Source organism: Enoplosus armatus, chromosome 20 (genome assembly GCF_043641665.1).
Source record: "Enoplosus armatus isolate fEnoArm2 chromosome 20, fEnoArm2.hap1, whole genome shotgun sequence".
Taxonomy (NCBI): domain Eukaryota; kingdom Metazoa; phylum Chordata; class Actinopteri; order Centrarchiformes; family Enoplosidae; genus Enoplosus; species Enoplosus armatus.
This window is the reverse complement of record NC_092199.1, coordinates 7,908,645-7,933,907: the sequence shown is the minus strand read 5'-3', so window position 1 is coordinate 7,933,907 and position 25,263 is coordinate 7,908,645. Positions and strand designations below refer to the sequence as shown.

The window sequence follows — 25,263 nt, the reverse complement described above, 5'->3', positions numbered from 1 at the left end:
AACTATGATGATTGTACTCTAATTTAAGTCAGGCTGCTTTTCCCCCTTCTGTTGCATCTTATCAAGTCTTTAGCAAGTTTTGTTTGTTTTCTTCTCGTTTATTCCCCCCTAAGGCTACATTTAACTGTTACATTCAATTGTCTTGCATCTACATAATATCTCAAAATTTACAGTGAAGATATAGAAAAAATATTCCTCGCCTGTCTTCTTTCAGGCACCTCTAAGAATAGTCCCAACAACTTGGAGAGTTCTGCCCTCATTCGCTGTACTGACACGTCTCCCGGCAAATCCCTGTCATAACAGGGTGACAGACCATATAGGAGAGGCAGACCTGCAGTGCTAAATAATTGAGTTCCAGTAGGCCTGGTGTGGAAGAGGACTAAGCCTGTTATGGATCACAAACCCTCCCCTGCCCACAGTAGTCCTGGTCTCTCTGTCTCCCCTCATTCAATTCAGACTAAGATCAAACAAGACAAGCAGCTCACATGTAGGAGACCTTTAGATAAAACAATATCTATAAAAATAGTTTTTGCCTTTCATTAGGCAAAATAAACCAAACATCTCAACCACATCAGCATTAATGACTTAACAAAAGTAGTTGTGCAATAATTTTAAATAAATAATTCTACAATTAGTTAAATCTTGATTTAAAGCTTCAACATTTTTTTTTAACAATTAATCAAACCCAGAAATAATCAACACCCAAATTGTAAGTTCAACAGAGTTTTCTGGTTCGTTGTTTTGGGTTTGACACCCGGCTCTACTTTAACATTGATGAAACAAATTGATTTCTGCTCTTGAATGGGAGCACCGGTACTGTATAATTTCCCCCCGGGATCAATAAAGTATTTCTGATTCTGATTCTGAAAGATCAGCGCGGCACTCTCCGTGTTCATCTTGACTTACAAATGGCACAACATGGAAGCATAGGGTGCAAAGTGAGATATGACTACTGCTGTATGACGTAAAACTCCCTTTGAGACCCAGCCTGCTTCTTCATCCCTGTGCAGCTCATAGCTTGAGCTCTTCTCTACGAGCCTAAGTGGGTCTGCTGCGTTGACGTCTCTCTCTCTGCGTCGCTTCCAGCCAGGTCAGCCCGTCCATCATACAACAGCCTCAGCAGCCCCACAGGACTAATTACAGGAAGGGCTGTATCTGTTACAGTCTGCTGCCACTTAGAAGCATGCAAGAGAGCAGCTAACTGGCTGCTCTTTGGCTTTAAGTACGTGGCTTGTTGGGTTGACAGGTAGTGAAAAAATACTGCCTGAATAATAGAAAGACCTGGACAAGACTGAATGAAAACTGGGACAAAGAGCAGTAGCATGAATATGAATATAAGCTATTGAACAGGTGCTGCAGCATCTTTCCTCATCGTGTATTTAACAATGCCCTTTCACGTGTGAACAGGTTAAAGGCAGAGGTCGTAGGTCATCCTTCATCAGGTGAAAAGGTATCGGGCGCGGCTGCGAGCAAGTTCTGAGAACAGGAGGCCACAGATGGCATTAGTGGAAAATGTAACTCTACCTGAGCTTGTCCAGTTAATGAAATGAGATGCGAGCAAACCACATCAGAGCAAGCCAAGCCCTCAGCTGTATACAGTCCTATGAAATAACAAATAACCCACATGCCTGCCTCCATGAGCCAGATTACATGAGTTTACAGCCCATTTTCTCTTCTCCGCCTTAACATTACTCCCAGCGGAGACTCCCTCTGGGCTTGATAAAAGCTTTTATCCTGGCGTATTTTGCTCTACTTCTTAATGGCACATCCTGTCCAAACACCACCAGGCTGCAGTAACAGTATACTGTCGCACACGGAGCTAACAGGGTCTTCCGCTTCCTCTTGTTTGATGAGCGATGGCGATTGTTTTCGAACAGGAACTTTGGTGCTTTCCTGCCTGTTTTGAGGGTCTGATCCTTTCATTACAGAGATTAAGCAAATTTCATCTGTGAGCACTGGCGGTGTGTCAGCAGAGATCGCCAGTAAGCTCAGAGCAGTTTACCTGGAAGGGGATTGGATGAAAACAGCAAGTACATGTTCTCAAATGCCATATACAGAGCACAAAGCACTCAAGGTTATTAAGGCTGGAACTACACTATATGTGCTATATGAGGATTTACGACAGTATAGGATCCAGTTAATGGTTGAGGTCTCTGAGGCCAATCTAAATCATACGTGCCTGAAATGCGTACAGTTTTCCAATGAAGCATTATGATCTTTATAAATGAAGCAGCATCATTTTACCAGAAGGATTGAAGCATTTTAGGCTACAATAAGACCATAATACATACAGTGTAAATGATGCATTTCTATATTTCTCTGACAGAAAAGTGACAGCTTTATTAAAGCTACTATAAGCTTTGAGCTAAAGGTCTCAGAGAGTCAGGAGAGCAGGAACATGAACTCTCGGTTTCTTGATTTCTCTTTTAAATTTATGTTTCATCCATCCATCCATCCATCCTCAGACCTGGTTCAGTCGCTACGAGGCCACATTCCCATGATGGCAGCGTTAACATTTATCTGATCTCATGGTCAAATGAACTCTGATAAATTATTAAAGCAACCTTAAAAGTAGTCTACCTGTCATTTCAAATATTCTGCAGTGGAACAGGTTAAAACAGGGTTAATTGTGACCCAAAAGCCAAAGCAGCTTTAGTAGTGAAGGCACAAAAAAAAACTTACTCAGAGGAATCTATGAAGTATATGACAAGGGCTCCGATGCTGAGAGCAAATACGAGCACCACCTGGAAAAAAAGAAAAAAGACCATTTTACTCCAAAGACCTAGACTATAACTAGACAGTAGAAATGCATGCATCTGACCTATTTGTCTGGAAACACTAATTTATTCTAACATTTAAAATGATTTATGGGATGTGGAGGAGTTTATAAGAACAAATTACAAAATGTAACTTTTGATGATGAGAATACCCTTTAGAGGTTTACAGAAACAAATGGATAAGAGTGAAATACAATAAAATGTTAGCAAATGAAATGAAAAGAATTCAATAAATATACAGAGACAGAGAATATGACATATAAACATGTTTTGTTAAAACACATGATTAAATTATCTTTTTAGAGCTGCAACGATTAAACATTTAGCTCATCGACAGAAAATGAATCTACAACTATTTTGATGATCATGAAATCGTTCTCTGGTTCCAGCGTTTCTAATGTGAGAAATAGACGCTTTTATCTGATTTATATAATTGAAAGTTGAATATCTTTGTGTTTTGCACTGATGGTCGAACAAAACAAGATATTTGAAGACGTCAACTTGGGCTCCGAAGGATAGATATTTTTCACTGTTTTCTGACATTTTATAGACTAAACGATGAATCAGTTAATAGATAGCTCTAGATCTTTCACTCAACAACTTATTTACTCAGAAGCATAAACTATTATACAACCTCAAACTTAATGTGAACAGAGGAGCAAATAGAATTACAGAAATGTGTTTCAAGGTGTGTTTCAAATGTTTAACGCCTATTAATGAGCAATGACCGACCTTGAGGATCTCGTAAGCCTGTTATAATTGTGTTATATAAACCAGAAAGAAAGAGTCACAGTTTGGAACAGCAGTGTCACAAACAGACTCATCAGTTACTGTACATACGACAGTGTAAATAAATACACAAGGGCTCGGCTCATCATGTAAATTGGCAGCGAAAGAGTGGGCGAGGTGACAGAACGTGGCTTCAGCTTTCACAGACACAAACAAGGAAGGATGCAGCAGCAGAGCCCCGAAGCTTCAGTGGCCACGGTGGAGCAGCATGACAATAAAAACCAGGGTGTTGCTTTTACTCTGTCACTCTGCCTTTGTGTGTGCGGGGGGGGGGGGGGGCTAGAGTAAGTTGATAGACGTTCAGAGTAGACTGGGAGGCAGGTTGTAGGGTAATAAACATGAAATCTGGTGTTAGCGTACAAAGCAAGAGTTGTCAGATGACACGGATAGAGCTTAGGTGAAATCAGACTAAATTGTAAACACAAATAGTTCAAAGGGAAATCAAACACAGCACAAATCAGCATATCTAGATATTTAGAGGTCTAACAGAGCTCGAGGTGACCACTCTGTCGTTTCGATCAAGGTTACCTGTGGGGAAAAAAAAAAACCCTGACACAACGCTACTGTCACTGAGAATCACACAGTAAAATTCAAAAGTGACTGCTGTCATGTTGCGTTTGTCTAACCAGAGAAGAAGGTGGAAGATTATCAGAAATGGAGGGCAGAGGACAAAATCTCTGTTACCTAACAAGAGCATACTTATTACAAAATAGGCTAAAAAGCAACTAAACCACAATGTGAGTTTATACATTATGAGGTGCAGCTGTTACAAAACACGTTTTCTGCCATTTGGCTTAGAAAAAAAAATAGATTAATTCTTTAAAAATTGTACAGTATCATCACTTGATATTTAAAAGTCAAAAAGCACAGCAGCTCATTAATACTGTTGCAAAACGAGTGTCCTAATTTCCCCTTTTGAAAAGCCAGAGCTAATGTAGACGAGGGCTCGACCCAGAGAGACACAGATACGGACAGAAAGGTTTCTGCCAGACAGCAGAACAAATGTTTTACATCCTGAAATACACTACCAGGTTATCTGCGACCCAACCGGGCTTTCATCTATTTAGAAATGACACAATGGCCATCCTGAACAAGAAGCCAGTGGGCATTCATAATGAATGAGCTCAGCCTAATTCATTTCCATGATGTGAAATTGTATTGTCAACCTGCAACCACTGATGGCTCCGTAATGACAAAAAGCACCCGCATGCATTTTTAATCGACCCTTCTTCTTTGAAAGCCAGGAAATCTCTTTATGCCTCTGACCATCCCGGTTTAGAAACTGGAAACAATGTTGGTGCAACCCTAGAAATGCTAATGCCGCCGGCAGAGGAAGATGGCAGTAAATAAAACACACAGGCTTCAACAAAGAGGGGGATATCATGACTTGGTTTGTCAATGAGGTGACGGCAGACGGTGCCAGCATTCATCTTTCATCCCAGCCACCGGATAATGACGTGTCACATCTGTATCTTCAGCCACCTTCAGCTATTTGCAGACTCGCGGAGACGACCGACCACAGCATGATGACCAAGAGAGCTGCCAAGACTCCCTCCAATTTGCATTAATTTCTGCTAACATGGTCTTCATGGCTCCTCACTTAATGTCTTTGTCAGTTACAAGATAAGAAGGAAATCACACTGGAATTAAAGAAAATGACAAATATTTTCTTTCACAACGTCGTAACGTCGCTGCCAGGAAGGAAACCATGTTCAAGAAACTACTGTGGGTGTTGTGAAAAAAATCCTTGAGAAAAAGTCTTGAGTCTGTCAGAGCAAGTCACAAGTCATTTAAAACAGGTCCAAGTCAAGTCTCACGTCAAGTCACAAGTCATTCAAGACAAGTCCAAGTAAAGGCTCAAGTCACATGAGACAGGTCCAAGTCAAGTCTGAAGTTATATGAAACAAGCCTCAAGTCATGTCAAGTCACAAGCCTTTTGAGACAAGTCCAAGTCATATCTCAAGATCTCGAGGACAAGTTGAAGCCAAGTCCAAGGCAAAATGTGTTAAAATGACACAGCATTTGAACATTTTTTTTACTTAGCTGGAATCAATCAAATATCTTTTATTGTTGCAAGAATTTAAATTTTTTTCAAAAGTTGGGACAGAAATTGAGGATCGAAGCATCGAGGGTGTTGGATGTAGTTCTGATCGAAAAGTCCTTTGAGGCAAATTTGTGATTTTGGGCTAATTACATGAATTAACTGAGTGTTTTGGCTTTTAAGTCTCAAAATAAGTCTTTAAGGAGTCGAGTAAGTCATGTCTCACAGTGGTCAAGTCCAAGTCAAGTTAATTAATGAATTCTACAGCTCTTAAGAACAAGAAAGAGTAAGCAATTAATCTGGAACACAATGAGCAATTGCCCCGGAAATCTCCATATTCAGCTGTGAGCTGTTGAAAAGAGCTAGCTAAAACTGCTTGTAAAACAACATACACATTTCTAAAGATTGGTTGAAGAAACCTTTTTAATAATATGTGTTAACAAAGAACAATTAGATTTCTTCAAGGTCGACTCTCACAAGAGATCATAATATCACCAGCGAACCCGTCTCTGATGTACTGTATGTCACGGCCCTGCGGAGAGCGCCAGCAGGTCTCAAGCATTCAGAAGTCAACCTGCAAACATCAGAGAGCCCACTCATGCTCCTCCACTCTTCCTGGAGTGTGACTCACCATCAGCCAGCATGAATAACCTGCCAAAGAAATGTGAACTTCACTTATACTGTGGGGAGCGAGCTCAAAGCCCAAGGTGGTGCCACATTTACTCATATTTTTTCTTTCTTCTGTAGTTGGGGAAAGAGACAGAGGTTGACATATGCAACAACGATCAATCAATGGTAGAATTTTAGTCGTGTGGGAATGCAATAAACATCATCATTAATGTGTGAGGAGCATTAAGTTAATACAACTGTACAACAGTATCTAATGAGGGCTCATTGAGATTCAGGTGAGGTAGAAACTCTGCAGAGGGAGGTTGTGTTACTCTGTAAGCTGCTACAGTATCTAAAAACAGGATTCAGAGGAAGCAGGGGTCAGTTTGTTTCATATTCCCTGAAAGCCTCGCGGTCACTGCGGGATCAGCGCTCTCATTGGTGGGATGCCAGAGATTTGTGTCCGCAGTCAACAGACCATCTTGGTTTAAGTAAACCTGTACAGTCTGAGCTCCATGTTCCTACGTGTCACATCCAGTTCATGCAACTTGAACGAAGTGGCAGAACGTAACATATCCATTTTATGCTATTTTATACTTCGACTTCACTACAATTCAGAGGGAAATATTGTACTTTTCACTCCACTACATTTATTTGTTATCTAATGCTAATACCTCTGTACATTTACTTCAGCAAAATTTTGAATGCAGGACTTTTACTTGTAACAGAGTACTTCTACAATGTGGTATTGCTATTCTTACTAAAGTCAAAGATCCATGTACTTCTTCCTCCATTGCTTAAATGTTAATAGGAGCACAAGTCCCTGACCTGGTGTTCCTCATCATGGGTGACTGTCTGATCCACAGCAGCGTCCCCAGGAACGCAGTGCTGCTTTCCAAAATAAAATGACCTAAGGACTATCCTGGTGAATTCCAGCCAGCCCATCTGTTTGTCCTCAAACGCCACATTGATAAATAGGGCATCTTGGACTTAATGGCACACAAAAAAAATACAGAACTGCACAATAGAGGAGGAAAAAAAATAAACAAAATCAATGTGCCATTCATAAGCTGAATGGGGTAATTACGAACCGAGATATGAATTGAAGCACAAGTGGACATTCATGTTTCTTCAGATTTATTTTTCAGAACAACTTTTTAAAAAGGTGAACGGCAGAGTGGTTAGAGAGATGTTCTCTGGCATAAAAAGGGATTTGTTAAGGTCATGAAGTCTATGCAAATACTGTAGTCTGAAAGCGTGTTTCCCTACATGAAAAACTACAGCGCAGTCACGTAACATGCATGTTACTAACTCGACATCTTCTCTCTCCCGTAGTTGTGTGCGTTCTCGTCTGATGCTTTCTGCAGGTATTTGTGCCTCTGGAGCTGTAGAGTCTGGATCTATGATTGGAAGCCACCTACTGCCCCCATGTTCCTGCTAAAATTATTATTATTATCATTATTATTACTATTATTATTTGTATTAATATCAAGGTTTCTGCCTGTTAGGAGGGCCTTTTTCCTTGCCACTGTCGCCAAGTGCTTGCTCGAGGTGGGTTGTGTTGGGTCTTAATATTATTAAGAGTGTATATTAAGAGTGCGGTCTAGACCAGCTCTACAGGAAAAGTGCTCTGAGATAACTTCTGTTATGATTTGGCACTATATAAATAAAATTGAATTGAACTAAAAATCACAGGATTTAACACTGAAATTATTCATTCTCTACATTATTTAGTTATGTTTTGGGTTGGCTGTGAATCCCCCTGCAAAAGATACAAATCTCTCATTAACTTTACCACTAAATCATTTAATGTATTTTGTTTGTGTGGTCCCATCAGGTTTAGAGCAGCTGTAAATGTGTGGTGGGCCTTGAATTGTGAGAGACACCTTGGTCATCATGACTGTCCTCACTAACTAGACTTTATCCTTCGCTCAGGGTGATAACAGCAAATTAATATGTTTACGACAACAGCCATAAACGCGATCGACTGCCGCCCTGACAGACACGGACGCTGAATGAACATTCGAGGCATTTACAGTGTCATTACTGGTGAACTCCTGCTCCTTTGCAGCTGACAGGACGTCTGTGACATGTGATGCAACTTCAGTTCTACAATCTCAAGCTGTTGTTGTTGTTGTTATTTTTTCCATATTGACAGCTTGGAAAAGAGTATTTTGGTTGTGTAAGCACCGTGATGGATGATGACCACCGACCTCATTATGACCTTTCGCTACTTTGAGGTTCTCAACTGTCTATTTGCAGCACAAAGAGCGCTTGTCGGGCCTGAAATAGGGCTACACAATTATGGCTAAATTAATAATCCTGATTGTATTGCTAGATTTCAGTGGATGATTGTCAATCAGAATTATTAGTCTTTGCTGATTAGGGAAAACAATAATTTAATGGCCCTCTTGTATATCATCCTTATGGCTATTTTCAACTACGCCAGCACAGTCTTGCAGCTTCATTTATCAATATTTTTATATCAACAATGGATCAAATTGCTTTGTATGATGAGGCCACGGTTAGCTTAGTTCAGCATAAAGACTGGAAACGGGGAGACAGCTAGTCTGGCTCTGTCCAAACAAACAAAACATACTAAAAACGCCTACCAGCTCCTCTAAAGCTCACCAATTAACAAGTTATATAAACCAAAGTGTAAAAACAACAATTCTCTGTTTTACAGGGGGTTACATACTGGACTATTTCTTGACCGGGAGCAGTTGCCAGGCAACCAGCATAGACTCCAGGAAGTTGCTCCCAGCCAAGAAATAGTCCAGCATATAACCCTCCGAGAAATCCCCTTGTTTCCAGTCTTTATGCTAAGCTTAGCTAACAGGCTGCTAGCTCCAGCAACATATTTAGTATACAGACATAAGAGCGGTATACATCTTCTCATCTAACTAACTCTCTAAAGCGAATAAGCCTATTTCCCAAAATGCTGAACAACTCTCTCTAAGTCTTTCTGTTGAATATATTCTGTAGGTATTAGCATCATCAAGTTATGACCAGAACATCAACAAACAACCACCAACTTACCTTTTTATCATTTTAATCAACCTAGTTATTTCATACTATATTTCCATTTATACATATGGTATATTGTATATTTAATATACCTACAGTACAGTATATTAATTGCAGTCTATCCCCAAAGAGGATTATTTATCTAAGTCTGTTGAGAGACATAAAAAAAATCTTAAAAGGCAAAATTGGTGCTCCAAATGTAAATATCAGGGTTGTCCACCATCAAAAATTCAAAACACAAGACCTGTTACGACTCCGAAACTGATTGACAGGTCTTAATATGTGATGAAATGATGGTAGGCAACAGCTAAATCAAAGTTGTATATGATTTCTGATGCTGTTAAAGCCAACCTCTTGTTTGTAAAAACAGCATCAAAACAGACCTAACATTTCAATTTAAATGCTTATTTTTCATCACTAAGTTAAACTGTTCAATTATACATTCAAATAGAGGCTCTACCTGTAACTATATGGTTCAAAAAATCACAGATTGGACCCGCTTCCCTGTTCAACTCAGACTTGTATTCACTGGCATCACTGGAGTCTGCATGTGCCCAAGCTTATAGCGACAGGCAAAAACACAACATGCATACTAATGGGGTCTTGGATGGTGCTGCTGAAGCCTGGCACCCTCCTCAAGCATGATCTTAATATAACCTACCCAGCATGTGTTTCATAAGTCTACAGTCTCATCTGCCTGAACGAGAAGTTATGATCAAACGGTACAAATCACAGCTGTTCTGTGTCACTTGGGTGAATTAGACAAGGTCACAGGCAGGAAGAGAAGCAGACATTCACAGTTTAAAGGTTACTTTTTATCAATCAATTTTCACCAATACATGTGGCTCATCATTTAAAAAGAAATGAATTTGATCGAGAAAATCCTCTACAAATTTAAGAGCTTCTCACAGACAGAAATTACCGTGATAAACAAATCCAACAAGCTTAATGTAAAACATTAATGGGGCTCTTGGAGTTTAAAGCTGCACTAATCAATATTTTTAGATATGAAAATCACCATTATATTACTTGGTTTGATTGTCAATCAACTTTTAAACTTCAGGAAGCACAATCTTAAAACTGCACTACCCTTATATCAACAAATGACTACAGTTACTACTCAGTTTTACGGAACGTTATAGCTCAGAGTTTTGGTTTTATGGCCCTCGACTCTGCTGTTTTCAGTAAAAAAGCTCTGATAAACTCACTGTACGCTACCTGCTCCACACCAGACAGCCGAAAGCAACTAGCTGGTGAACTGAGTGGAGCATTTAGCAGCTTAAGGACCACATATTTTTCCCTCATGAGTTGGACCAACAGAGCTAAAAGAAGAGTGAATACTGGACGTTCGTTTATCAGGTGGCCAGACTACATGACTACAAATAAATGCTAATGTTTCTTCATGTCTTGGAGTTGTAAATAGGCAACTGTTTGCTAAAGGTGGAGACACACGCTACGACTGTCGAGTCAATTATGAAATGTTACAATAGCTGCCAGTTATGTCCAGTGCGAACGCCAATTAACGGTTAAAGTGCAAAGTGTTGTACTCTGCAAATAAAAAATGTACTATGGTTTATCTAATATTATTATTACTTTTTTGTGAGTGACTTTGAACTTTGATCCATGTTATCACTTACTTAGGTTCAATTTACACTTTGAGAAAAAACTGCAGGGAAAGTGAGGCCTGAGTGGGCTGTCTTCATCAGATTTATCAGAGTAGGAAGCTTCATTACTATATTGAGCTATATGAATGCATCAGATCTACTTGAAAACATATATCTCAGCTTGGCATAAAGTGTGACATAACGCATCATCAGACAAGATAAGAATCAGTTTGCATAATGAGCTGCAGTCACTGACGACAGCAGCAGCAGGATGATAAATATTATACAATCCCTGGACGTGTGTGTGGTAAGAAATTAGCTCATCGTGTGTGCGCTGTTTTGTCAATCTAGTGATTCATGACCGAAACGAAGCTGAAGGACACAGAGCTGGACAGGTTCAATGTGTCAGTCTGCAAGCTGCGGGATCAGTGACCCTGCCAGAGTTATTTCTTCACCAAGGACATCAGAGTGATCAGTAGGAGTAGAGTGACTGAAAGACCATGTTGAACCGCAGGCTTGTTGGCTCATGAGAGGACAAGAGGAAAAAGAGCACTTAAAACCTCTCGCTATGGCATTCAGCTAATGTTTTATTTTCTTAACTTTCTTTTTTAGCACCAAGTAATTTTCAGTGCCAAAACTGCTTCATGTCTTTTTTTTCCAGGTTTATGCCCTTACTGCTTCATGTGCTGTTTCTAATTTGCATTTTGGCAGAGTCCAAAAACACAAATCCAAGATTTTTTAAGTTTGGCAAGAACATGTACAGGACATGAATATCTATTAAAACCGTATGCTGCCAAATATATAAATAATAAGATATAGAAAAGTATATCTGATGCAATTTTCAAAATTAAACACATGACACTGGAGATTGTACTGTAGGTCGGCTTTCCATCCAGGAACAAACCACAAAGAAACCACAAACCCCAGTGGATGATTCTCTCGTGTATTAAGCCCAACCAGTCCAACATAATTTAAACAGTAACTTAACACCCCCTGAAAATCGTCTTCTCACTCTGCTGCAGTGATGTGCAATGAAGTGCACTCCAGGGATCGTTTCAATGGACTTGAAACTTCCAACCAAAGAAGACCATGAAACTCTGCTCTTCAGCCTGCTGTTATGTTTACCTGGCAACTGTTGCAAGGAAAAATATAATCACTTATCAGTGTGATAACTTTCCCAGAGTTGTAAAATCCTCCCTCCTAGTATTATAAAACTTTGTTCAGAGTTTTGGTTTCTGATAAACCTTCGAACTGATGGATCTGTTACTACTGTACAGTTTTTAAAGTCTGACACGACAGACAAAATTGAGACGCCCATTTTGATATAATAACATTCTGAACTTCAGTAAATATTAATTTTTTCACTCCTATTATTATTCTTAGTCTTACTTCAATTTGGGGGATGAGCACGCTCTGAGTTTTGTAACTCAAATTACCATAATGCTTTGGGGGACATAAGAGGAAGTATAATGTTGCCATGGAGTCAGTGAATTAGCTGTGGGCTACATCTTGAGCCTGTTGAGATTTATTTTAGCCTATATTTGTTTACATTTTGGCAAACTGGTACCATTAAAAGTACGCCAAATTCCTGTTTGCAATGTAGCCGTGGATGTACAGACAACTATCACTGGATTAATTTGATACTGAAGAAAACTTAAAAACATGATGATTCTAAGGCAATTTCTGTAGTTATAAAGAGCATTTTTAAAATATGATTTCTAAGCAGATTGAAATGAATAAAAAAATGATATCCCTGAGAAGTGTAAGTCACACTAAATTAAAAAAGTGTATCACGTCTGTGTGTTCAGATTTGAGTTACGACTCCAAGAAGGAGTAATATTTTTGATGCAAATTACAGCAATAGGGCGCTGATGGTTTTAAAGTACCTTATTTGCCTCCATGAGCTGTGGGCTGTGAGCTCCAACTGCTGACCGTGTTGATAAGTGGGCCAAATCAAGATTCAGGCCAAACTACTAACAACTTATAACTAACTTTGTTATTTTTTGAGAATACCAGCATGCACCTGTCCCTTTTACATCTCTCTGCGCGCCCCACAGTTTGAACACCTACTACTGAACTTCCTGGATCATATTTCATCTGCTCACTGGTACATGAACACCCTCAGAGACCCATATTATTATACATATTAGAGTACATACGGCATGAATAGAATAGTAATTTTCAAAACTTGAATTTGATTTAATTCAACTTAAACTGAACAATTCATCTTTTTGCTGGGAATCCCTTAAAGACGGATTGAATGTAATATCCAGGCTTGTACGGCATCATTCAGAATATTCCCCGGGATGAGCACATTGTGCAGACAGTACAGTATCCTAAGCTTCATCAGTGGCTTTTTCTTCTTTTGTGCCTGCGACTTTCACACTCAAGAGTAAAAGCGGTGGGCTTAAGGGATTTCTCTCTCATCTTGTCAATAAAAGCAGATTATTCCTTTGTCTTCCAAGCTTCCAGTGCAGCTGCTTCCACATCATTAGGTATCACTACCAGCATTAAGGCAGTTCCAAAGGGATAGACCTGCTATTCAGTAATAACATCATCATCTCCAAATCTGAATGCATCCGCCTCTACAGAGAACCAACAACACAATTTACAGGCAATTTAACACAGCTACTAGGCACCTACAACAATGAAAATGTATGTGTACACAGCGTATAACTTGTTCGGTAGACACTGTTCAGTGACAAACACGGTCCTAAGATCTTAAAATTCAAGACAAAAACCTAAAATCACAGCATAACAATCTTTCAAACCCAACTTACATTAAGGGCTTGATCACACTGGCATTTACAACAGCAACAGTTTGGATCATCATCATCTTGCACCCTCGACTTGTATTAAATCTCTTTTGTCTTTGTCAACTTGATGAAATCAGCGGTCAAACTACAGTAACTAATTTCCACGTTTTTAGTGCACCTGCATACACCTGACCCTTTCACCTCACGCAGCATCTTCGCCTCTCGCCTCTCCCTCCCTGCCCTGCAGAGGCGAGTCTCACAGCTTGAAAGGCTCTGCTCTTGTCTAAATGGCTTTTCTGCTATTTACTTTAAATGTTTGTTCAACTGCACCTGGTGAGATGAGGCAAACAACTTCATTGGTGCAAAGTTTGATTCTAAATACGCCCTTTCTTATTATACCTCCCCTGATTTATACAGCTGATATAACCAATACTTGACACCATGCACACTGCTTTTGGTAATTATGGGAGGCACCAGAGGAAAGTTGCTGGTACAGCTCATTAGAGGTTTTCATTCTTACTAGGAGGCACAGTGCCTGCCTGGAGCTGCTGCAAAGCATCGCCATGTTCAGCTGCAATTCGCAGAGGGACCGAGAACAGGAAAGCTAACAGACGCCTCCGCTGACGTCAGCAGAGGAGACCAACGTTGCACACGAGGGACTTGGACAAAGTGTATACTTTGAGGCACAACATCTGTGCTTCTTTCTTTCACTTTTTCCTTTTCCTTTTCTAAACACTTCTCCAAACACACTATCCCAAAACTATGTGGTGTCAGTTTGAGTCCTTCAAAACATTGAGGATGTACTTAAAGTTAAATTTAGGTACTTGGTGCCATTTTTACAGACATTTTAAGTGAATTTAAGCTCGGCAAATATTACACGATTAAATGAGTAACGTAAAGTTAGGACACTCTTTTTATTTTTATATATAATCATATGTTACTTGTTGTGAGCATTATCATATTCTCTAACACACATCGTCAGAGAGAGTGTACACTGATGACTTTATAACTATTAACACCATTTTAGCAAATACTCTCTGGTGTTGAAAACAGTGGGTCAAAATTAACCATTGAACTTTCCCAGCAGCTGCTGTCCAAATTACAGTACGTGGCAGCTTAATGCCCATTGATTCATTACTTAATAATACCTTCTCTGAATGTGACATGTGTCCAACATATATTTTTCTTACATCATACATCAGCCATATTCCTTTCCTAGTGCAGCGAACGCCACAGAGGAAACTGGCTGTTGTCAGCAGTAGGCAGGATACTCCTGATACTTGAGGTTTGCCTGGAGACAAGCCTGCAGGGTCTCTACAGCCACTCACACTTCCTGATTCACCCTGTAACCCAACATCAACACGCCAAGCTCTAATCTGTGCTGCTCAGTGAACTTCAGAACACACAGCGTGGAATAGCAGGCTCCTGCAGGTTTCTATTGGGAATCCAAAAATGAAAGAAAAGAGTGAGGAAAATCAATTTTGAACACGTGGGAAGAAAAACAATTGACTCGGACGGGGGGAAAAGGTTCAGGGGTTTGTGAGCGCATGATTAGATTAAAAAAACTGTTAACAGAGCTATGCTCATCAGCCAGGTGTAATGAGTGCAGAACACGCCTGCTGTGCTGATAAAACATGTGTTGGATATTTCCTAAAAAACACATTTCTATGCGCATGACAATGGCAGCAGGGGAAAGGTAGGAAAGTGGAGTAAGGCCATGAAAGCAGTGAGTCACAGAGTTCTGCTGAGGAGGCCTGACTAATGTTGTAGAGGGAGCCGTTTCAGCAAGACACTCAGACCACCTTTCAACTGTTTATACAACATTGTGAAATCGGTGGTGAGTTTGCACGTTTGGGTGAAAAATTCATGACACCAACCCAAATATTGTACAAATAAGGGCATGTTCACCAAGTATGTTTGGGGTCTGAATCGAGTCTCTTGTTAAAACATTTCTTCCTCCTCCCACTGACAACTAACCCAGCAGCACCAAAGGGTACAAAAAGGTCCTCTGAGTCCATTTGATTTTTATACACAAAGCCACTAACTGAGTAACCAGCTTCTCTTTTTTCTATTCTAAAATATCCCTCCAGCATTTAGATGGTGATATGTTTCCAAGTGGCTTCAAGCTGTAGGACAGTAGCTTGATATTTGGCTTCTGACCATTAGCCATATTGCACAGATGTTTAAAAAATAATGGAGGTTAAAGCACTTGGAAACTGGATCCTCCTTTAAACCCTTGGCAGCTACACACAAGTGCTCAGTTTGTGTTTCATGTTGTATAGGTTGCACTGTAACTACCCACGGCCTGAAACCTGACCCTCTGTTTGTTTGACATCAGTCACCCTATAGTGAGCGATCCGATCTAAGAGCGCTGACGACGTCCCCTCTGAGCTGTGAATACAACGCTGGTATCCTTGAACGTTTTGGATCAAGCCTGTTGGAACGTCTCCCTCCATCATGCTGTTCGCGCCACTTGAAGCTCTATTTGGGATCCTCTTTGCTTTTTATGTCTCTTTCATGTGACAGGATTGATCCACAAATCTACTCTCATTAGACCAAAACAGCATGTTCTGCTCGGTTATAAATAAGAGACTTAAACTTATTCTACTACAGTTTGCACCATTATTCAGCTATTAAAATACCCACAATCACAACATGCAGCGTAGAACCCCAAATCCCACAGTGGCTAAGCCATGGTTTAAGCCATCCTGGCAGCAGCCCAACCACTCTCACAGTGAGGCGTAAAGAGCTTATGATGGGAGGGGATGAATCTGCCCCCCCCCCCCCCCCCCGCCTCTCACTGCCGGTCTCAGTTGAAATATGAGGTTGTAATTCACTTGCCTCTGAGTCAAGAGAAAGAAGCTGACAAAAATTTTAATTAAAAAAAATGTTATTTTGTCAAAAAAAAATAACTTCTCTGATGTCTATCGATGTGCGAAAAGGACTTTGATTGGAGTACAAGCGATGACTCACCTCTCTGGCAGCTCTTCAGAGAGGAGGCGCTCTCACTGAGAGATAGAGAGAAACTCTGCCCTTCACTGACAATGGAAATGGAAATTCCTATCATGTGTTAAAATGTAAATCATGTTCTGGAGCTGGACGCACTGTAACAGTAGAAGCCTCGTGTATTTTTGAGGGTCGATGGGGATGCAGGACGCATGAGGTGTGAACTCAGAAGCAGGAACATCTACAGTCTGGGCCGTGGTGGAGAATAGTTCTGAGATAGTAATGCAGAAGATTGGGTTCATATTCTGCAATCAGACACAATTTGGTTGCTATTAAGCATACAGAATGAGGGCTGAACTTAAAGTGAACTTTCAAAGTTATAAACTGTCATGTCACAATATGCAACAACATCTATTAACCTCCAAATATTCATTTTCTCTAAGTGGCCATGTTAAGTAATTAAACTGAACTTGCCAAAGGAAAGCCAGTTTGATGTAAAGTGCCAACTGAAAAAATCAAGAGTTACCTCATTTACACCTCCTTTATGTCTGCCTTTCCTGTGACAGGAAGAGGAAGATTGTGATGAGTTTTGAAGACTATGGGAGCTCTGATACAGCAGCGGTCTTAATGATTGTTAATGAAATCTGGAAAGCCAAATTTGTGTCGGTTGAGAATTTGTTATCATAATACTGCTTGAATGTTATCACAAACCTCTTCTCCACACTTTCTCCCTGCGCTGTGAACATGATGCTACTCCACAAAACTAATTATACTCCACCAATTGTTTGTGCCAAATGAGATCGTGCTGAAAATGTGGCCGCCAAACACAGAGAAGTTCCAAATTAGAAACGCCTGCCGCCCCTGGGGGGATGGTAATTATCACACCTGATACTTGCTGGTGTCCAAAACTAATGGTGTGATTGCTGCAAGAATTTGGCCCCACGAGTGCAGATAGTTAAGGATCAAGCAACTCTCAATCTGCAGACTCTGCAGGGCACAGATGGCCACAGGTCAATACAACCTCAAATAAATGTGTCAAAGCAACATTCAGATTTGTCTGTGTGCTGCACGGAGGGCAAAAGTTAATGGTGTTATAGATCTAGACTCCAGACACCATTCATAGCAAACCAGTAAAGAGGACAGCCTCGTTTTTGGATTGAAACGAAGAAACCTGTAAGAATTTGGCAAAGATGTTGCATGCAAAGTGCATACATCATGCTCCTCGTTTTTGTTTTTTACCAGTTTCTAGCAGAAAATACCAGGATTTCTTGCAGATTGGTTTAAACCAATTAGCAGCAGGCAAAGGTAAAGTTTCCTGCTGTATGAAAACACTGACCACCACAGTTTACACTAAATGAGGTCCTCTTGACATTTACAGCTCAGAAAATTATTCTGTTCATAAAAACCGAAGAGAAAAATGGGAAGAAAATGCAAATGAGCTTCTGATTATGCACCAGGGTCCATCTGAATAAGTAAAAACAAGACCAAGAGTCCACAGCCACGTGACCGGCTTTGTAAGGCTGTAGTTAGGCAGTTTGGAGCTTTGAGCTACATGCTAAATGTCAGCACGCTAACATGCTGATTTTTAGCAGGTATAATGTTTACCATGTTCACCATCTTAGTTTAGTGTGTTAGCATGCTAACATTTGTGCAGATTTATGGACCTGATGACGGTGCAAGATGAAAAGTTCAGGGATCAACAAAGTCACTGGGATTCTTCCTGAGACATAGAGTCTGTACCAACTGATAGATCAACATTGCCAAAACCACTGATATGTTCCTGGAGTTAAAAAAAAAAACCCCGAAAACCCTGAAAAAATTCTTGGCAAGTAATTTTGTGTGTAACTGAGTCTTTAAAGTTCTTGCAAATTCTTGAAACAACTTGGATTCAATTGGAAAGAAGTTATTCTTAAAGCTCTTGCAGACCTTTTCTCTTTCACAAAATAAAGTTTTTAAAGGCTCAATTATAGACAGAAATGACTTAATGAGATGTTCTTTGTTTTGTCTCGGGGCAACAAAATAACTTCAGTCTCACATGGCATTGTTTCCTTCTGGAAGGCCCTGACAAAACAGGCCTGGCAGCTGCTGTCACCCCAGAATAGCGGCAGACTTAGAGGCGGGCAGAGAGCCGAGCGACGCTCCCACGTTGTTCACTCTGTTGCACTGGGCGCGGTGAAAGTCACATACGATCCCCTTGGCACTAGAGTCCCCAGGTGGCAAACAGCCTCCTGTCTCTGCCACAAGGCCGCAGGCATGTTGGTAGAATATCTGTTACACATAACAACACTGACGTCCTGATCTGAAGCCAAGAGTCAACTGGGAATGTCAAGAAAAGGGCACACGCAGTAAATGCTGTTTGAGTCCTTTCATGCTGAGCTGAACACTGTTGGAAATGTGTGATAATAAAGCAGCACTAAGCTGAATTCTCAGTCATGTAAAGGATAAGTGTTTCCATCACTTCCGAATGGATATTTCTGCTGCTACAGTGTCACTGTGGAAGAAGAGAGCAAGTCCCTGCAAAAGTGTTTACTCTTTCTCTCGGTCTCTTCCCCTTTTTTTCACTCTCATCAGACAAAAAGCTTTTCCATGTAGTGGTACAATTGCTCACCGAGCCCCTCAGAGGAGGAGGAGGTGAGTTTGTCGTCCTGATGAAAATGCCCTTCTGGCCCACCTATAATTTTGTTCAGAGCTCCTTTCTCCCCCTGCGGCTGCTCCCGGGCGACATCAAATCTAGACGACAGCGGTCAAGACAGAAGACTGCTCCTTCACCCTGTCATCCAATAGGACTTCCTCCACATGTTGACCCTGGTAATCCAAGATGACTCCGAATCTGCAGCACTTTTTGTCTGACAGGTGGTGATGATGAGCTAGAGGTGACTCTATAAACACCTTTTGCAGGATATTTAACCTGTAAACGTTTGGGATGAGGCAAAAAACCTGCCGTCATAGCCTCCCCCTCGCTGTATCCTTGATCTTTCTCCAAGAACTCTGTCTTGAATTTATGTAGTCTCGACGCAATAAATCGTACAAATGGGGATAATTACGTACATTTGAAGACAGTCTCTCTTTGAAGGCACTCACACAAAAAGTGAAAAAAGTAGTAGTGTGAAGAATAAAAAAAGAGTTTGAGAGAGAAGTTCAAATCCTGCCTACTTGCTTACCTCTGCACACACATGCTTGATAGATTGTTTCAGAAAGTTACAAAAATTGTTGGATGCAGCAGTTTCAGACACTGTTTGATAATATAACAAAACTATGGACATTTTGCGCCAAAGATTGCACCACTTCGTCTCAAAGTCATAACTCAGTCACACCAAAATGCACAGATCAGTAAACACTGTAAGTTATAGCAGTTTCTCGAGAATAAGCATCCATAAATCTGCGTAAAAAAAGCAATCTTTATAACTTCAGATCTTGCTTTATAATCAGATCAAAGTACTTCAGGGTTTTTGTTCTCTGTACATCCATGGTTACAGCGCAAAAAGGAACTGCTAGTAGATGATGTAGCATGACTTTCCATTGTGCAGATTTGCCATAATATAAATTGTTTCTTCATTAAAAATGGCATTTCTAAGTAGCCTAACTTATCCTGACATTAACAGTATATGGCATGCCCAGCTGAGACGTGTAGTGACTATGTCAGAATTCTTTAAACAAAGGGAGTTAAAACCGAGAAAAAAACAGCCTAGAGTTAACCAACAAAGTCTGACTTTAACATCACTGGCTCTGCTCAACCTGTGACTGTGATTGGGGTTAGGGGGCAAAGACTGCAAAGAGAATAGTGCCAGAGGGCAGCTCGGTGCTTCCATTAATAGAAAACCTCTCTCTGGCCAGTATAATAGCTTTGCGACAGCCCAGCCCCCCCTGTGGACCTCTAGAACCGAGCGCACATGGGCTAAATGTCACTCAGCAGGGTCCCATCATTTAAGAGAAATCACATTTTCCTCTCGAAAATACACCAGCCTCAGACTTGCTCCATCACACGCACACACACCATCTTGCAATTTCTTGACGATTGCATTCTCGAGGGAAGTGTGACTGAACGGGAAATAGATGCATGACATTACAGGAGACCCGCTGGGTTTCTTGGCACAGGTACAAGCTGCAGCCACCTGTTCAGCCACCAAAGAGAGTTTTGTTTGTTTTGACACAAGCAAATAGTAACGTGATGACATTCTTAGTGAATAGGGAGGGTGGTCCCATATGATGCAAAAGTGACTTGGGGGGAGGGGAAATCCAATAATGCATAAACTGACAGATGGGATCCTTCCGTGTCCCCAATCTGGGACAAACCATGTCCTTACATACAGCAAGCTGCTGATCTGAAATTAGAGAATAAACACGAGGCCTCGTCTTTTCTGTGTTATTTGAGTGCATGAGGAGTGGAGCGCTGATCTCCAGCTGATAAACCTTTACTGACTGAAAGGTCAACAGGAAGTGTCCTCCCTGCTAATCAAATAGCCCTGAAGGCAAGGTCTGATCTTTTACAATCTGCTGAGACGCGAAGCTAGCCGGGCAAATGAACATCAGGCCTCTGGGCCTTCCACAGGGCAGCCTGCACCTGTTCATCACTCAACATCCACAGTCAGACGTAAACAGCTCGGTGAGCAGCGAGGATCGCTGTGTAACAAGTCATATTTAGTTGAAATGTGTCATGCTGCAATTGTTGAGGTTAATACCACAAATTTCAGTTTGAAATGCCGGGTTATAAAAAGTGAGAGAAGTTCATTTCATGTAATATGAAAAAAACACAACCCTCCCACTGAGATGCTATCTGATGGAAAGATCAGATGAGTCAGACAACTGAGGCTGGTGTCATGTACTTTAAACATTAACCAGCTTCTTAACCTTTGTCGCATGTCGTACCCTGCGTTTATGGAGCTAATTGAGCAGAAACATTTGACAGAAATGTATGACTGTCATCACATATGAGGTTTCAACTGGTGATTGTGCATCTCAAAACACAAATTTTCTTGAATCTTATAACTTTATATTTTGTGGTTTGTACACTTTGTGTCCTTGTATCTATATGGTTTGTTTGCTTGTTTGTTTCATTTATAGTCAGATTTTTCTTTTCTCCCTTCTGTATCGCACTTTGTAACCACTATTTTGAACTGAAAAAAGCTATACAAGTAAGTAAAATAAATCAAAATGAAAGTCTGCAGAGACGTCAACCAATGTCTGTCTGACTCATACATAAACCTACATCAAAATTGCAAAATACTGCAGGCGTCCTGCAGCTGAGCCTCTTTTCTGCTTAATCCATGTCTCAGTTGTCTTTAAGGGTTTAAGATTTATTCTCTACTTGACTTTAAGCAGGTTTAATTGGTAAAATTAATTAGAGGACACGCATTTCACTTGAATTCACATTGACCATGCGTATATCTTGGAAAATAACTGACATTTCTGGAATTTTCTGCTCCCTGGTTAAGTAAAAAGTGAAAAGCCAATTGATTCACCCTCTGCTGGCCTTTATTAATGAAGGCTGCGAGAATAAAACAGGCATAGATTAATATCTGTTAATAACTGTTTCAGAATATTTCAAGAGCAAATAGGCTGCTTGCAAGAAGTAGATTTCTAAAGAGAACAACGTGGGTGAAGATGTGGGAATAGCTCACCCCTTCTCAACAAACACACGCAGATAGATGCATGAAATAAAAACAAACACGCTGCCTTTCATTTAAGCCGTCCCATGCTCTGACTCCCCAGTAAAATTCCCTCTCAGATGGCCTGAAAATAGGCTTTAAAGTGCCCCCTAAACAGGCTGACATGGAAAACACACATCTGCCGTGTTTAGGTAAGCTGCAGTTGCCATGGTTACAGACCAGCACTCGCTAAACAGTTGTGTGTCAAGCCATCATTGAGACAGGGCACTTGAGCTGCACACACACATATAAGTTGAGGAGGAGCGTTGGTTGTTCAAAGTGCAGACAAGCTGATGTCACGCTTCTGTTAGCAATATGTTGCCGTCACCATTGACCGCCACTAGCGTCGGTGCTCAGGACGAACTAATAGAAGCCTCCGTGGGGACAACCTGAGTTCAGCCTGAGTCATCAGAGCTTCATGTGACATTAAGGGGAAAATGTGCTGTTTTTAACCCAAAAAAAAGAGGGTTTTATCCCATCCCTGGTATCAATCACCTCCTTGCAGAAGCTTACGGCTACACACATCATCTCAAAACAACAACAAATGTTTCACTTCACTGGGTTTTAAATGACAACATGCACCAAAAGCAGGAACATTATCATACAAACATGATTCTTTATGCACATTTTGACATGAAGTTTTTGTTGCCATCTTTTTAAAAGAAATCCTTTTTGTTTTCAACTAGACTTGACAATAAACACTTTTCCTATCTTCTTATCCTTCCAACATGGTCAGTAGCCTTTTTTTTGTCCCATAAACATGAACTAAGTGGTCCGTTAATATTCCTAATCAAACCATAATGCCTGAGTGCGGCTGCCCACCCAGCATTCATGATTAACAACCTCCACTCACTGAGCCAACTGGAGATGCTGCACCACATTTAGGGGGGTGGGTGAAAGTGGGATCAGCCCCGAGCACTGCAGCAAACCTTGGCATGGTGCTCCCACTCATGCAATTTCATTTCATCGCACCTCAGTCCTACTCCTGCATTGCACCTATAGCCAAATCATGTAATGTAAAATAAAAACAAATAAAAAAAGGAAGGCAGAATCTCATCATCATCATTCTGAAACTGTCCTTGGCTAGGCTCCCTCCCACCAGGTGGGATGGGTTACTCATCCTTCATTTAATCTCGCTGTACCATACAAGATGATAACATGAGGTCCAAGAGGCATGTGTTCTCCACGTGACACTGTCAACAGACACACCAGGCGTCATGGCAACCACTTCAGCTGACCAAATGCAATTGGTAAACTGTACATGTCCCTCCCTCCCTCCTTCTTTCTGGAAGGGTTTCTCTCTGCTGTCTGAGGGCATTATGGGGTGTATGACCTTAATACACTCTTTAAATCTGTCCTCTTTGTTGCCCTGACTTTGTTTTGATGTATCTGCCTCACAGTCTGAGAGATAACCTACCAAGATATGCACTTCAAAACGGTATATTAATGCTTCCGACAAGCAGAAATAAATAAATAAATAAAAATAAAGGAACGTTCAAGCGTACATGATTTGTGGCTTGTCAGATGCAAGCTCCTCCTCAGCAAGGTTTCTGGCCTGTCCTATGATAACAAATATTTTTCACTAGGCCTCGTCACAGACAAATATACTATGAATGAGTTCAACGCGAGTGCCTAGCTGTCACGAGGAAGTTTGGGGGTGATCATGATCGGCTGTCACGCTTCATCTCACTGACGTCTTAACCAACAGCCTGCTACATGTAGGCTAAACTAGCTGGAGATGTCAATCACAGATTAAACGAAGGATGATGACTGAGTGTGAACTCACCAGGACTCTTCCTGTCAGTGTCTGAGCGGATATCATGACTCCAGCCCAGTCTTTGACCGAGGTCATCCAGCCCACCTCGCTGGCCGCTGGGTCGTCCTTGTCGGTGCGCTTGATGCCATCGCCTGTGGTGATCCGATGGACCTCCTGAAAGAAAAGAAGGTAACAGTGAGAAATCTGATGCATGACCAGAGTTTAACAGTAAATGGCTCATTTCATTTATTCAACTTGAAATTTCATCCAAGTTCAATTGGAAGAAATAGCCGATGTCCACAGGAGCTTAGACGTTGGTGTTTCTGTGGTGTCATATTATATCTATGATTAGCTGTGAGTAAAAACAGAAACATCAATTTGCAAAAAGTGAAAAGAAGCAGCTAACAAATTTGCTTCTTCAGTCAGTTTGTGTGATAACAGTAATATTGTTGTGCACATCAGAGCGGCAATGTCAAGATTCAACGCTAACTTTAGCATAACAGTCACAGTTCCCTGTTTAGGACTGAGCAAGTAGCTGCTAGCATCATGCTAGCATCGACTTGGTGGAGATATCTCAGAGCAGAAGTTAAAATGGTCTCTACTGGGTGTGTTTAAAAATCTTTGGATCCATGAATATATTCACATTTAAAGTTACACTTAGTAATGCAGGTTTAAAGGGAGGTTTTGCCTTCATTATTGTCTCATTTTTTCTTTTTGGCTACTTGGGGCGCTGAGCAACAAGCTGTAAACACAACACTGATATATCACAATCCTCTGTGGGTTTGTCACTACAAGTGAGCCTTTTCACATTATAAACTGTCATTCCATTGATTGTTAATAAAAACATATGATTAGATCAGCTAAGGAGTACAGTGCCACCTACAGAAATCCAAACTTTGTTAATAGAAAGTACCACCTACGTAGTTTTTGATTGACAGCTGTGCAAAAGCACAACATGAACAACTGCTAAATATGAAAAATCCCCACTTCTAAAACCTAAATGCATCATTCTTTATATTGTGACCAGGCTCAAGGCCTCCAAAATAAACCCACACACATGCACGCACACTTGCATACAGTCAACATACAGAGTGAGAGCAGCAAAGAGACTCCAGGAGTGTATCCATGGCAGCCACTGAGCTCCTGGTGTTTCTGCTCCACTGAGTGGGCTGCCTGCCTGCCTGCCTGTCTCTCAGCCTGTCTGTCTTTGTGTCTGTGTGTCTGTCTGTCTGCTGGAACTGGCATGATTCACAGAGCAGGAAATCGAGACAGGATGCAGAGGTTAGCCATGCTCCCTGATGAAACACCCCACA

General features: G+C 40.9%; 1 protein-coding gene across 1 annotated transcript in view; it reads right to left on the bottom strand.

Annotated features, from left to right (window-relative positions):
* Window positions 1-25,263, bottom strand: part of LOC139302918 (calcium-activated potassium channel subunit alpha-1a-like) — a 78,445-nt gene that overhangs the window by 43,708 nt on the left and 9,474 nt on the right. Inside the window, exons 2-3 of the mRNA XM_070926569.1 lie at window positions 23,981-24,124; window positions 2,683-2,744 (exon numbers count right to left, since the gene is read on the bottom strand). Coding sequence (XP_070782670.1) covers window positions 2,683-2,744; window positions 23,981-24,124 — 206 coding nt within the window. The remainder of the gene's footprint in view (window positions 1-2,682; window positions 2,745-23,980; window positions 24,125-25,263) is intronic.